Here is a 13,954-nt window from a genome sequence, read left to right as displayed (position 1 = left end):
AAGGCAAACTTGGGGCAGGCTTCAGAGCAGGTTTGATTCTGAGGCTCAAGTGTGTCCTCAGAACTTAGTGTCTGTCTACTCTGCCTCCATGGGCCACTTCATCCTAGAGGTGGTCTCCCTCAAAGTGACAAAATGGCTGCACCAGGGCTAGCTTCATACTCAAACTCCACCCTCTCCAAGATGAGAGAGTATGCCCCTCTGACAGATCTCTCAAGTAAGCAAGGAAGTGTCTTTTGCCGGCACACCCAAAAACCTCCTCCCCTCCTATTTCATTGACTACAGTCAGGTCACATGACTGTTTCTGAACCAAATCCTGTGGCCAGACGGTGGCTATGCCTGAGCGGCTTCCTCCAGGGTTTACAAGATAGGTCCTATGGCAAAGTGTGGGAGGGGTGTGAAGTGACTGGTCGACTGTGGGAGAAGGTTGTAGGTAATGTAGGGAGGGGACATGAAGTAAGGACAAGTGCTTACCTCACTGATACTGTGCTTGATGAGGAAGCAAAAGAAATTACCACCACCTCACCATTTTCTTCACCTCAAATTCCTTTGAGAAGGGAATGTCTCATATTAGATTAGCAGACATAATATATAATGTCAAACCCTGCAGATCCCACCTCCTAACTCTGTCCTCTCTACATTTTTTGCCAAAATAATTCCCTTTCTAAACTTTATTACTGCCACCTTTAATAGTCAAGTAAATTATAAGACATAAAAAATCATGCCACCAACTATGTTCCTTGGGCCCAGAGCCCCTTGAGGGTAAAGTGGGACCACTGGGTCTCTTGGCCTTTTACAAGCAAGGGTTTTAATTCACTTCACTGAATAGTGCTCTCTTGCACTCTTTCCCTTGTTTTATCTCTCTCTTCTCTCTCTCTTTCTCTCTCTCTCTCTCTTTCTCCACTGATCAGGTATCAGCCAGAGTTCTTTGGCTGCCGACAGGGCACAACTAGGAGGCAGGGCGTAGGTGTGGGACATTTGCTGCAGGGTGCAGGGTCAGTGTCTGGGGGGCCCCAGAGGCAGCACCCCAATTGTACCCAGCAGAAGGAGAGTCCCCTAAAAGGACTGTGCATTTTACTTCAAGAGGAAATCATAGGATAGAACAGAAGGTGCTGTCTGCTGCCCCAAGTCAGCCGGTGGGATTTCACTGGGAGGAGCAGAAGAGGAGAAATGTGTAGGCACATTCACAAGAATAGAAATCATCCCTGTGGTGATGTGGCAGCTCCGGAAGGCACCACAAGGGAAGGCAGGTGAGGGGAGTTCTAAGGGCTAGGAAAAATTCTGAAAGCCTTGGGCGGAGACACAGAAATTATGGATGATCTCAAAGAAATGGTGCAAAGTGCTCTGAATGGTGCATTGGTCCTTCCGCCAGCCTCAGTCCTGGTCAATCGAGGATCCCGTGTCCCACCAGAGGCCTGGCAGCACTGACTGACCTCCACCCGGCCCTCCTCCCTGAGTCTCTGAACTTGGGTTTGTTTTTTTCCAAACCTTTGCACCCTTATTTCATGATGTTAGTTACTGGAAAAATTAGTAAATTTTTGGAAAATAAATCAGAACAGTCACTATGCAAGTTTAAGAAAAGAGAACATATTCTAGAAAAAAATGTAGGGACTGGGTAGCCAAAAGGCTCAGCCCCACTGCCACTTTCCCATGTGGCCTGGGACAAAACAAACTGTAAGAGACTTCACCTGTGTTTTTAAATATAGGAAATTATCTGCCTGATATATGCATACAACACAGCACTATTCAACCACAAAAAGAATTGAAGTATTGGTATTACATAGTTGATAGGTTTGGAAGTACACAGCTAGAATGAAACTCAAAAGCATGCTAAGCCACCAGATACAAATGGTCACCTATTATAACCTTTTATATGAAATGTCCAGAATACACAACTCCATGGAGACAGAAAGTAGATAGTGGTTGCCAGGGAAATAAGTGAAGGGTGAAAGGGAGTGATTCTTTAATAGGTACAGTGTGTTTTTCTGGGGTGATGAAAAAGTTTTAGAATGAGATAGAAACAATGTTTCCAAAACACTGAGAACACACTAAATGCCACTGAATTGTACACTTTAAAATGGTTAGTTGTATGTTATGTGAATCTCACCTCTTCTAGTTTGATGCAATCTCATTTATCTATTTTAGTTTTTATCGCCTATGCTTTTGGGATCATATCCAAAAAATCTTTACCCAAACCAATGTCAAGAAGCTTTTTTCCTGTGTTTTCTTCTAGTAGATCTACAGTTTCAGGTCTTAAGTTAAGTCTTTAATCCATTTTGAGTTATCTTTGTATGCACTCAAACAATTTTAGGATGCTATTATTATTGAGAGTTCAGGAAAGCCCCAAGCCTTGGTGTGATAGAAAAGAAAACTAGAGAATTCCCCAAATTCACCCACCTTCTGTCCTTCACTTTTCACGGCCCATGTTGTAGAAGTGGTTGCAGCACTCAGACAAGTGTGGTGACGAAGGGCCCCAGGAGCTCTGCCACCCAATGGCATCAGGATCCAAGGTGTCAGGGACACCAGAACTTTCCTCCCACCCAGGAAAGCAAGTTATTAATATAACAATATATCACCCCAAAATTTCTTGCCAAGGAGGAAAATTTTCCTTACACATAGTCAACAATATTTTTTCTAGTGTACAATTATTCATTTAAGGTTGAGGAAAGTGATCTAAGAGGTTGACAATGCCCCTTAATAAAGTCACATGTCAGAGTACAGAGCAGCACTACAATAATTGTCTTGATGCTGGACCTGGGAGGAGATGGTCTCCAAATACTTAAAAAGCCTTTACAAAATTACCCATATCAAAAACATGCTTTGTTCTCCTATGACTTGTGTTTAAATACACATACTGTCATGATTTTAGCTGGTGGATGTGTGTAAGACAAGACAGCAATAGCTGTCCCCATCCCTGGGACCCTCTCCTCACCGTGCTGTTTCCTTCCAGGACTGAAAGCTGTGCTAAATGTCTCCCTATTTTAACACAGTGAGGGGGCACAGAGTCTGACAGGGACTGGAAGAATTCTATCCCTTGCAGGTTTGTGAGACTCGCAAGAAAACGTGCAATCACCTCTCCGCCTCTCTCCTCTCTCACCGCTGGAGGCAGACACTTGGAAAACCACCAGCCCACCCCCTGCCCCAACTCCGTCACCATTCTCCAGTTTGTGTTTTCTCTGAGTGCTTGCGTGCAAAAGCATGGTGGGAAACCACAGATAAGAGATTGGTTAAACTAAATTCCTTAGGATCTCTCCCAGCCCTGAGGGTTTTGACTTCCTACCTCTTCATACCTGCCCATCTACTCAGCACAGGCTCTCTGAGATGTTACTCAATGACAACCACGGTGCTAGGCTTGGGGATCCAGCACTTCTCAAGAAATGACTTTCCAGTTGAGGTCAGAGGTAGGGAGTTTCTATTTAAATATATAAAACTCTGTTTTATACACACACAAACACGCGGGTGCACGTGTTACTTCTTGTTCTTACTCTGTCACACTCACTGTGTGTTACAAGCTGAATCGTGTCCCCCGCTCCCCCTAAAAATTCAGATATTGACTGGTGTCCTTATAAAATTTGAAGACAGACAGGTACAGAGGGAAGACCATGTGAAGACAGGAAAAAAGACAGCCACCAACAAGCCAAGGAGAGAGGCCTGCAGCAGATTCTCCCTTGCAGCCCTCAGAAGCAACCAACCCTGCCGACACCCACTGACACCTTGATCTTGGATTCCCAGCCTCCAGAACTCTGAGACAATACATTTCTGTTATTTAAGCCACCTAGCCCGGGTACATTATTATGACAGCCCTATTAAGCTGACGCAACACCATGATACTCCAGATAAACACACTGGAAATCACTGCTTGAGGAATCGGAAGCCCAGAGGTCCTATTCTTGGCTTTGCCACTCCAAGCCACTCCACATCCCAGGAATGCCTGGGATATTTACATATTTTAAGGGAGAAAAGAGAATGACACTTGAGTAAGTCACTTCTCCTCCTTAAGCCTTTGTTTCCTCCTTCAAAAAAGGGCAAGGTCCCCTCCAACATGAACAGCTTGTATTTCTATGGCCCCTAGACAGGACCAAGGACAACTGTCCATGTCAGCCACAACCTAACAGTGTTCTCACTGTGAAAAATCCCCATGTTCCAACATTCAAACACGCTGACATCCCAGTGTCCCACTGGACCTGGCCACATTAGACTGTAGCTTCCAAAGGACAGGGTCAGTGGATTCCCCACTATCAGGTCCCTAAATGATGGCTGACAGGGATCCTGTCCCAGGCTGTATCATGGAGCATCCTTAGCTCTCTCAACTGCCTATCTAGAGGTCTGGACCCTACATCCAGTAAATGCTCATAAAACTTAACATTCAAGTTTACAAATACAAAGGCATATTTTACACATTAAAAACCTATGATTTGCCAAAATATTTTTGTGCTCCTTTGGAGACTTGAAATTCTGGGAATGGTAGAAAATAGGATGTCTGGGATATTTATGTATGTTAATGGGGAGAAGAGAATGCCAAAAGTGACTGTGGGGCTGCAGGCTGCCAGTGTCATAGGTCAGTCATGGTTCATGTGCTGCAGAAGCTCCTGGGAGCCAGGGCCCACCTCACCACTCACCGGCCCATCTCCAGGGCCTGACACAGTATCTCAAATGATGAAGAGATGAACACTGGGATTTAGATTAGGCTCTACACACCCACAATTAAACCGGATTTGAAATTGCCTGATATAGTCTTGGGAGCAATAAAACTGGAGCCTTTGGTAGATAATCTGGCAATATTGGTCAGTGTTTTCCATGCAGATACCTCTGTCCCATCGGCATCACCTCTAGAACCTAATCCAGAGAAATCTCTTCTTATGAATACGAGGGTACTCCCTGCAGCATTGTTTAAGATAACACAAACTGAACATGACCTGAGTGTCCTTTGATGGGGCATGGCATAATTAAATTTGGTACAATTGTAACTGATGCAGCTTTTAAAAGAATGAGACAATCCTATCTACACTAACACATAAATACAGGTCTACAAGTTCTGGATATCAGAACATATTTAAACAGGAATATTCAATAATAAAATGATTTATGGCATAAAACCATGTGGACCAACCAAGAATTCAAGAGAAACTGACATTCCACAAGGGATAGCAGCAACACACTGTCAGCTAGACAGTGAACAGGCAAGTGGTAACTCACTTAGCAGAACAGAGGATGCTAAGTCTACAGGGCTGAGGGAGCCAACTAGCTGGTGCCACTGGGTTGTATAAATGCTTGGGAAGTGGAGGCTCCATGCACCTCTGAAAGCAGCTGCATCCTCAAGTCCCCTCTCCAAGTCCATCAAAGCCTGAGGGTTTACTGTTAGGAGAGGGTAGCATGGGAGGCTAACTGTGGGACCCACATGGGGAACACTGGAGCCAGTAGGAGACCCCTCAGTGAGAGCCACCACTTACCAATGCACAGGGTGCAGCCAATCATGTGGGGTGGCCTCCATGCTGTGGACACCCTAGACCATTTCCCAGAAGATGGCATCAAGTGATTTGTTCTAACAAAATCAGGTATACAAATGCAAGCCTTGAGAAAGGAGGGTTTTCTAACCAGCCTCACGTTGTGCATGGAGAGCCTGGGGCCTCCAAGGTCTCAGGAAGGAGGATTAGGATCTGCCCCTCATTCTCCACCCATCCACTTGTCAGGAGACTAAAAGATTCATCACTGGAGGAATTAACCCTGTCCTAAACAAAACACCAATACTGATCTGCCAAAGGAAGTTACTCTGTGATCAAGAAAGCCCGGGCCCAACAAACCCCGCCATTTGCAACTAGCCTTTTATTCACATTTCTCATATTGTGAACAAACATCCATGACTGACCTGACATTTAATGAAAGCCTCAAACATAAAAAAGGTCAAAAATACAAATGGAATAAAGGAACTCAAAGAAAACAGAGACAAAGCAGAGAATAGAAGGGAACACTTCAAAATTTACTATCAACTATTCTGAAAAATAAGAGATTTTTATAACTAGAAAACAAGAACAGATGCTGTTGAAAAAGGAACAGAGAACTTTTGAAAATTAAAAATATGACAGCAGATATTTAAAAATAACTCAAGAAGAGTTGGAAGATAAAGTTGAGAAAATCTCACCAGGACACAGAACCAAAAGATAAAGAGATGGAAAATAAAAAAGGAAGGAAAAATATTAGAAGACAAGGCAAGGAGGTACAACATCTGAGCAAAAGGAGTTCCAGATGACAGAACAGTACAGATAACTGAACACAAGTTTCCATATTAAAAGGGCCCACTGCATGCCCAATGCACTAAAAGAACCCATGTCAAGCCACCCCATCATGAAATTCTATAATACAACAATACCAAAAAGAAGCTTCCAGTAGGGAGGGACAAAAACAAGTCATATATAACAGATCAAGGTGCAGAAAGGGTCAGATTTGTTCATTGCAATGTTGGATATTGGAAAGTTATGGCATGCACCTTTAAAAACCTAAGGAAAATTTTATTTCCAGCCTAGAACTCTACACCCACAAAAATTTTCAGTCAATTGAACAGTAAACATTTTCAGACATGAAAATCTTTAAAAATCTCGAAAAGTTAATTCCCAGGTACCCTCTCTTAGGAAGCTATTAGATAAGAGACTGTTTTGGTTACCTATGGCTATGTAAGAATGCACCCAAAACTCGGAAAGTTAAAACAACAGTGTGTTATTATTCCATGGAATTTGGACAGGAAACAAATAGGGATGGCTTTTCTCTGCTTTCCAGTGTCTGAGGTCCCATCTCAGAAATAGCTGTCTGCTGAAGCAGTTGGGAATGTTAGCATCTCTTTACCTCTCTCTATGCAGCCTCTGAACAGGCATCAGCTTGGACTTCCTCATAGCAATGGCAGCCACAGGCAAGTAGCACTTTTTAAATGGAAGCTCAGGGCCTCAAGAGATGGGAAGTGGAAGGTCCCAGTCTCTTCAGGCCTGAGCCTGGAAACTGTCACACTGTCATCTCAGCTATCTTCTGTTGACCAAAGCAGTCATAAAACTACCCAAGATCAAGGGGAGGCGACACAAACCACACCTCTCAACAGGAGTAGCCTTAATGAATCTGCGGTCCTCTCTAAGCTTCTACAAAGGGTAACCAAGAAAGAGAAAGCCTGGGAAAACAGTGACTTGACCATGGAGGAAATGCAAGGAAAATTCCCAAGGGGGTGGTGAACACGCAGGAAGAGCCCATCCGGACTGAAGCTGTGGAAGGAGGCCTCCAGAATGAATGTGTCCATGCGGGGCAGGAGGGGTGGAACTGCCAATTACCTGACAGGTTTGATCACAGTGGGACGAGTGGAACTGCTCTGTCCTGTGATAAATCTGTTGTATCTGTTCTGTTTCATATCTGTCTAGTGTGGAGGTCAGTGAGTGATGGGCTTATAGAAAACTAAGCAAATGGATAAAGGAGACAATTATCTCTGAAGAAATAAAAAGGTTGTGACAGAAGGAAATAAAATATGGTACACTGTGGGGCATGGCTGGAAACAGTATTTTTATAGCAATAACAATGTGAACACTGGATACTGATTTAAGTAAAAATGGTGATACACTGACTTTCAGAGAATAGGAAAAGGAAAATGGTGCTGTAGTGAGAAACATTCATTTTCTATAAGAGTAAGCCAGTAGATAACCAAGAGGTGGCTCTTTAGACGTGTTACTTAGGAATATGGAGTAAATTGCATGAGAATGAAGTAAGAGAATTGAGAGTAGTGGCCCACAAGGAAAAGAAATGAGGGATGAAGAGGGTTGAGGCAGGGCATGGCTGTTTTTCATTATAAACCTCACAGTATAAGTTCATTAAATATTTTCACACATTTCATCAATGAAAATAAGAATTAAATTTCAAAAGAGAAAGCTGTAGAACAAAACACACAGTGAGATCCTATTTATATAACAAAATGATGTGCACATGTGTATATGAACTCCAAGAAAAATAGAAAAATGTGGAAAAACCACACTAACACAACAAAACACACTAAAACAACCACAACAAAGTAGTAAAAGTGGCTGAGGGCCAAAAGTCTATCAACAGATACAAGAATAATCAAAATGTAGGCCAGGCACGGTGATTCACGCCTGTAATCCCAGCACTTTGGGAGGCCAAGGCGGGCAGATCATGAGGTCAGGAGATCGAGACCATCCTGGCTAACGTGATGAAACCCCGTCTCTACTAAAAAATACAAAAAATTAGCCAGGTGTGGTGGTGGGTGCCTGTAGTCCCAGCTACTCAGGAAGCTGAGGCAGGCGAATGGCGTGAGCCCGGGAGGCGGGGCTTGCAGTGAGCTGAGATTGCACCACTGCACTCCAGCCTAGGCGACAGAGCGAGACTCCGTCTCAAAAAAAAAAAAAAAAGAGTAATCAAAATGCAGTCTATACATACAATGGAATATTATTCAGCCTTCAAAAAGGAGGGAATTTTGACACATGCTACAACATGGATGAACCTCCAGGACATTATACTGAGTGAAGTAAGCCAGTCACAGAAGAACAAATTCTATATGAATCCACTTATATGGTACCTGGAATAGTCAGATGCTGAGAGACAGAATGTAGAATGAGGGTTGCCAGGGCTGGGGGAAGAGGGGAGTGGGTAGTTAGTGTCTAACAGGTACAGAGTTTCCGTTTGGGAAGATGAAATGTTTTGGAGCTGGACAGTGGTGATGGTTGCACAACAATGTAAACGCACTTAATGCCACTGAGTTGTACATTCAGAAGCAGTCAAATGGTCAATTTTATATAGTGTGTATTTTGCCACAATAAAAAAAAAATGGCTGTAGGAGGAAACATTTTAGGAAACTTTCAAGTTGTCCGAATTATTTCACTCTTCCTAGTGAGAACGTGTTCATGAAATACTTATGGGGAAAAGCTAAACATATGAAAAGGTTAGGAAGAGAAATGTGCATTGCTCTAGGGAAGGAAAGAGAAGGGGACAAAGAGAAAGAAAGGGAGAAGGAAGCAGCCAGGAGCTACAAGTGGGAGAAGAAGGGTGTGAGAAGGCCCTGAGAGAACAGAATCCTATGGAGGGGCTTTCTCAGTTCTCCGGGTGAGAGGTGTGTGCTGTACCTACCTCTGCCAGCCAGCCTCTCCTGAGAGAGCTTTCCTTCACCAATAAACAAACTCAGAAAAATCTCAAAAGCTTATCTCATTTCAGATGTTGCTTTTTAACATTCCCTGCAAATGCCAGTGAGGAGCCGCCAGTCACCCAGAATGCTCCTGCTGTCACAACAAACAGCACACCTGGTCAGATGCACAATAGGACAGGGGCGGCCACAGCAGCCAGGGCGCTCCCGGAGTCTGAGGACTTAGCCCAGCAGGCTCGTCCTTGGGAGAGAGAAAGTCACTCCTTAGAAGAGGAACCTGGGCTGTGCCTACATTGCCCCTGGGAGCCGATGGCCAGCACCCTGGGAATGAACTCCTCCTCTGAGGAGAGTGGCCACCCAGTGTGTGTAGGAAGTTGCACAACCTCTTTTGGAGGAAAACTGTTTCCTGAGCTCTTATGCCCTGGGATTGCCTGGCCCTGTACAAACTTCTCACTATGTACACACAGCACTCACCACTACGCTGCCACAACCCTCTCCCCTACACCTACTTTAACTGCAAAGACCTGTTTGGGGTAAGGTGGGGACAAGCCACAGGAGATCTGGCATTGCATCAGAGAGGAGGAAGTTTTATTTCTCATCTCCTAATATTCTATAACATTTTACATTAGGAGAATGTTAAAACATCCAGAAATCAAGATCGCCGTCTTCTAACATGGGCTAAGGTAAAATCTGATAGTACAATATGAACTTTCAAATAGATAGATATCAGAATCTTTAACCATTTGGGGAAAAAATATGAAATGTTGTTCATGCCATTACTACAACTCTGAACTATAAAGTAAATAAACAAGAAGTGGAAAGAACGGAAAAGTGTTTGTCAGGGTAATGGGATTTTTGCTTTTCCCTTTGCGTGCAAGTGTGTTTTGGTATCCCACCACAACCAGTGTTTACTCCATGCCCACGCAACAGTTTTTCATTCAAGCTTCATAACACAGCAGCATTGATATTATCTGCATTCTGTAGATGAGCAAATGTAAAGTCAATAAGGGGGAAAAAAAAATCCAGGACAACGGTCACACAGGAAATAAACTGCCACACTGGACCCCTTATCCAGGCATGCCTTTCCTCTGTCCCTATGGAATTCACAAGGAAGTCCCTTCTGCTTGCCTCAAATCAGTAGTTTGGTTATTACAATTTTGTTCCGTCTTTTAAACTGCAGTTATCTAAACTGAAAGACAAAGAGGTGATAGCCCAGGAACAAACTGAAAAGACTGAGGAATATAAGAGGGGATGTGTGTCTAATCAGATGCGACTGAACTCAGTATGACTTAAAGCAGCCGTTCACTGCTGATTTTAGGAACTCTTTGCACTTTCAAGAATTATGAGGTCCCAGCACTTTGGGAGACCGAGGCAGGCGGATCGCTTGAGGTCAGAAGTTCAAGACCAGCCTGGCCAACACGGTGAAACCCCATCTCTACTAAAAATACAAAAAATTAGCCAGGCGTGGTGGTGGGTGCCTGTAATCTCAGCTACTCCGGAGGCTGAGACAGGAGAATCACTTGAACCCAGGAGGTGGAGGTTGCAGTGAGCTGAGATCACACCACAGCACTCCAGCCTGGACAACAGAGCCAGACTCCGTCTCGAAAAAAAAAAATTATGAGGTCCCCAAAGAGCTTTTATTTGGGTGGGTTATATCCACTGATATTTCCCGTATTAGAAATTAAAACAGAAAAGTTTTCAAATGTTTATTAATTCATTTGAAAATAACTAATAAATCTATTAGTGTATTTTACGAAAATAACTATTTTCCAAAACAAAAACAAAAAAAGTTAGCAAGAAGAGTAGCATTGTTCTATATTTTTACAAATCCCTTTACTGTCTGTCTTAATAGAAAGCAGCTGTATTCTCATATCTGCTTCTTTTTTTTTTTTCTGCTGGAATACTACACTTCATGCGGTCTCTGGAAACTGCCACTGTACATTAGTGAGAGAATGAGAGTGAAAAAGCTAATAACATTTTTTTGTATTACTATAAAAACAGTTTGTACTCATGAACCGCCTGAAATGCTCTTGGGTCCCCCCAGGGCTCCCTGTACCACACTTTGAGAACCATAACTTAAAGAACTATGTATGAGAGAAAGGGAAAGAGAAGTCGGCGAGACACCGATGGATATACCCACCATCCCACACTTCTCACTTTTCAACTTTCAAACGCCCCCAACTCCCCACTAGGTAACCTCAGCGCAGGAACCCCAGATTCTCCAAGGACAGCCTGACGTTCACTCAAGCCATCTCCTTCCCTCTCATTTCCGCAAAATAAATTAAACGAGGGCTAAGTGGGCATGGCTAACCAATTAATCCTCCACGGGCACATACTGACATTTTTAATAGGGCCTTTCTTAAGCTAGAACTCCAAAGCATGCCTCTAACTGGGCTTTTCAGACTGCTTGAAATGGGTATGAGAAAGAGAGCCCACAGGAGACACGAATGCCGAGTTCTGGTCCTGACCGTCCGGTGACTAAGCCATTTCTCTATCTCCAGACTTGAGCTGCACTCAACCCTCTGCCTGCTTCTCAGGGCTGTCCTGGCATCGGATGACATCGAGGACCTGAGTTCTTCTTATAACCAAACTGCCCCGCTGAAGGTGCCCACTCCACACACCTGCACTCCGAGGGGGTCCTGTAAGTCTGTCCCACCCCGACGCCCAGACACGCCCTGGACAGGGCCACTCCATCCCTGTGCGCCTATCCCATCCCGGTTTTCTGTCCCCTTCTCCCCACCAAGGGTGGGACATCGCGGGGTGGGGACTCAAGAAACAGGTTCGACAAACAAGCAAGGCCGATCTTCCAGCCACACAGTCTTAGTAGACACCGCGCCTGTCACCGCGGGGCCCAGCCCTGCACCCGACTCTTCGTGGAGGAGGGAGCTCGGGAGGAGAGGGACACCTCTCAGGGAGCCGAGGAAGTCGGCGGCGGCCGGCTGCGCCCACACACCTGGGGAGGAGAGCCCATCACCTGCAGGTGAGGAAGGGGCCTGCCTCTCAGGCGCAGCGCACACCCCACCTCGCCCTCGCCAGGGCGGTGTCCGCAGCGACGCTCCGGGGACCTAGGGGCTCGGCGGGTTCGGGGGCGCGGGCAGGGGCGACGGCCGCGGCGCGGTACCTTTGCCGGAAGAGCGGGCAGCCGCCGAGGAGTCTGCGCAGCTCGTTCTTGAGGCTCCAGAAGTCGCCGTCCAGGTAGCGGTGCAGGGAGGAGTCCCCGAGCCCCAGATCCGGCGCCGGCTCCATCGCGCTCACCTGCCTCTGCTTTTCCGCGTGGCTGGCAGGGCCGGCTTCGCTCCGCGCCTCCTCCAGCTCCCAGCAGGTGAGGCCCGAAGCGCACGCCCTCTTTCTCTCCACCCCACCTGGCCCGTCTCCTCCCTCCTCACCTTCCTCTCCCCTCCCTCCCTGGCCCCGCCCTGCCCTGGCTTCCTGGGCGTGAGGTCCAGCGCAAGTGGGCGTTCCTACGGTGGCCTCCCCTTGCCCTTCCGAGGAACCGAAAACTCTATCCTCCAGTTATCAATTGTCCCTCAAGATTTGTGAGCCATAAGAAACAAGTATTAGACCCTTAGAAAGGGTGCCAGTCACGTAGACCTGGGCACCAGAGGCCCGGCTGCTCAGGACTGAGCCGGTTGACCCACTCAGCAAATCTCCCGGCCAGCCACTTTGCCTGACCCCCACGACCCAAGATAGCCTGGCTCCAGCTCTGGCCCCTCCTCAGCTGTATCTCACCTCTTCCCCGAACTGGGCATTACTGTGAACTCTAATATCACTGTAATCTAAAGGCGTCCCAGGTCTACAGCATTGCAGTCCAGGGTAGCTGGAAGCTGCATTCATGACGAGGTGATCGACCGGAACACGATACTCATTTCCCAGGACCCTCCTTTTTTTGTTGTTGTGGCTGGAGGAAAATGAGTTATAACCTAAGTGGAAAATGTTCCTTCCTTTCTGCTCCCTAATTCTCATATACCTTGTTGATTCTCCTTTTAAATACTCAAGGAAATGTTAGCCGTTCCCTTCCAGAGGCTACTTTGCTGGGGAGATGATGGTGTGGTCTGCTGTCATGAGGTTAGTGGATGCCATCTGTATTCGTTTCCAGTAACAAATTCCCACAAAGTGAGTGGCTTAAGATAGCACCAATTTATTCTCTTACATTTCTGGAAGTCAGAAGTCCAAAATAGGACTTACAGGGTTAAAATCAAGGTGTTGGCAGAGCTGGGTTCCTTCTCACAGCTCCAGGGAAAAATGCATTTCCTTGTCTTTTCTAGCTCCTAGAGGCTGCCTGCATTTCTTAGCTCCTGGCCCCTTCGTCTGTCTTCAAAATGCATCACTTCAAGCTCTGCTTTCATCGTTCCATCTTCTATTGACTTTGACCCTCTTGCCTCCCTTTAAAAGGACTTGTTTACATGGGACCCATGGGAATAATCCATGGTCAATGGGAATAATCTTCCCACCACAAGATCCATACTTTAATCACACCAGCAATGTCCATTTTGCCATATAAGAAACACATTCTCAGGTACTAGGGATTAAAACATGAGCACCTTTGGCGAGTCATTCCTCTGTCTACCACACCTGTGCAGCTGCAAGTAATAATACCCAGTCATCCATGATAAAAGGGGCTTTGTTTTCTCACATCACAGGAAGCCTGGTGGTAGGAAAGCCCCAGGGGTGAATTTGATGGCTCTACCCTGGGGACCCAGGTCCTTTGCATCTTTCTGCTCCACCATCCACCATCCTTTCTCTATATGTAATCGTTACCTTTTTTTTTTTTAACTTGTCTTCTACCAGTTGTAAGATGGATGCTGCAGCTCCAAGCACCACCCTGTGCAAAGCAGA

At 45.6% G+C, this 13,954-nt stretch overlaps 1 protein-coding gene across 3 annotated transcripts in view; it reads right to left on the bottom strand.

Moving 5' to 3' along the window:
- ACOXL (acyl-CoA oxidase like) overlaps positions 1–12,522 on the bottom strand; it is a 389,165-nt gene extending 376,643 nt beyond the window's left edge. For 2 of the 3 annotated variants that reach the window (XM_055378295.2, XM_031008100.3), the window contains exon 1: positions 12,240–12,485. In XM_055378295.2, the coding sequence (XP_055234270.2) occupies positions 12,240–12,364 (125 nt within the window). In that variant the 5' untranslated portion in view covers positions 12,365–12,485. Of the gene's footprint in view, positions 1–12,239 lie in introns of all 3 variants that reach the window. The other variant, XM_055378293.2, reaches the window with a different exon arrangement.
- Positions 12,523–13,954: the final 1,432 nt, after the last annotated feature.

Source organism: Gorilla gorilla, chromosome 12, assembly GCF_029281585.2.
Source record: "Gorilla gorilla gorilla isolate KB3781 chromosome 12, NHGRI_mGorGor1-v2.1_pri, whole genome shotgun sequence".
Lineage (NCBI taxonomy): Eukaryota > Metazoa > Chordata > Mammalia > Primates > Hominidae > Gorilla > Gorilla gorilla.
This window is presented reverse-complemented; position numbering and strand designations above follow the sequence as displayed.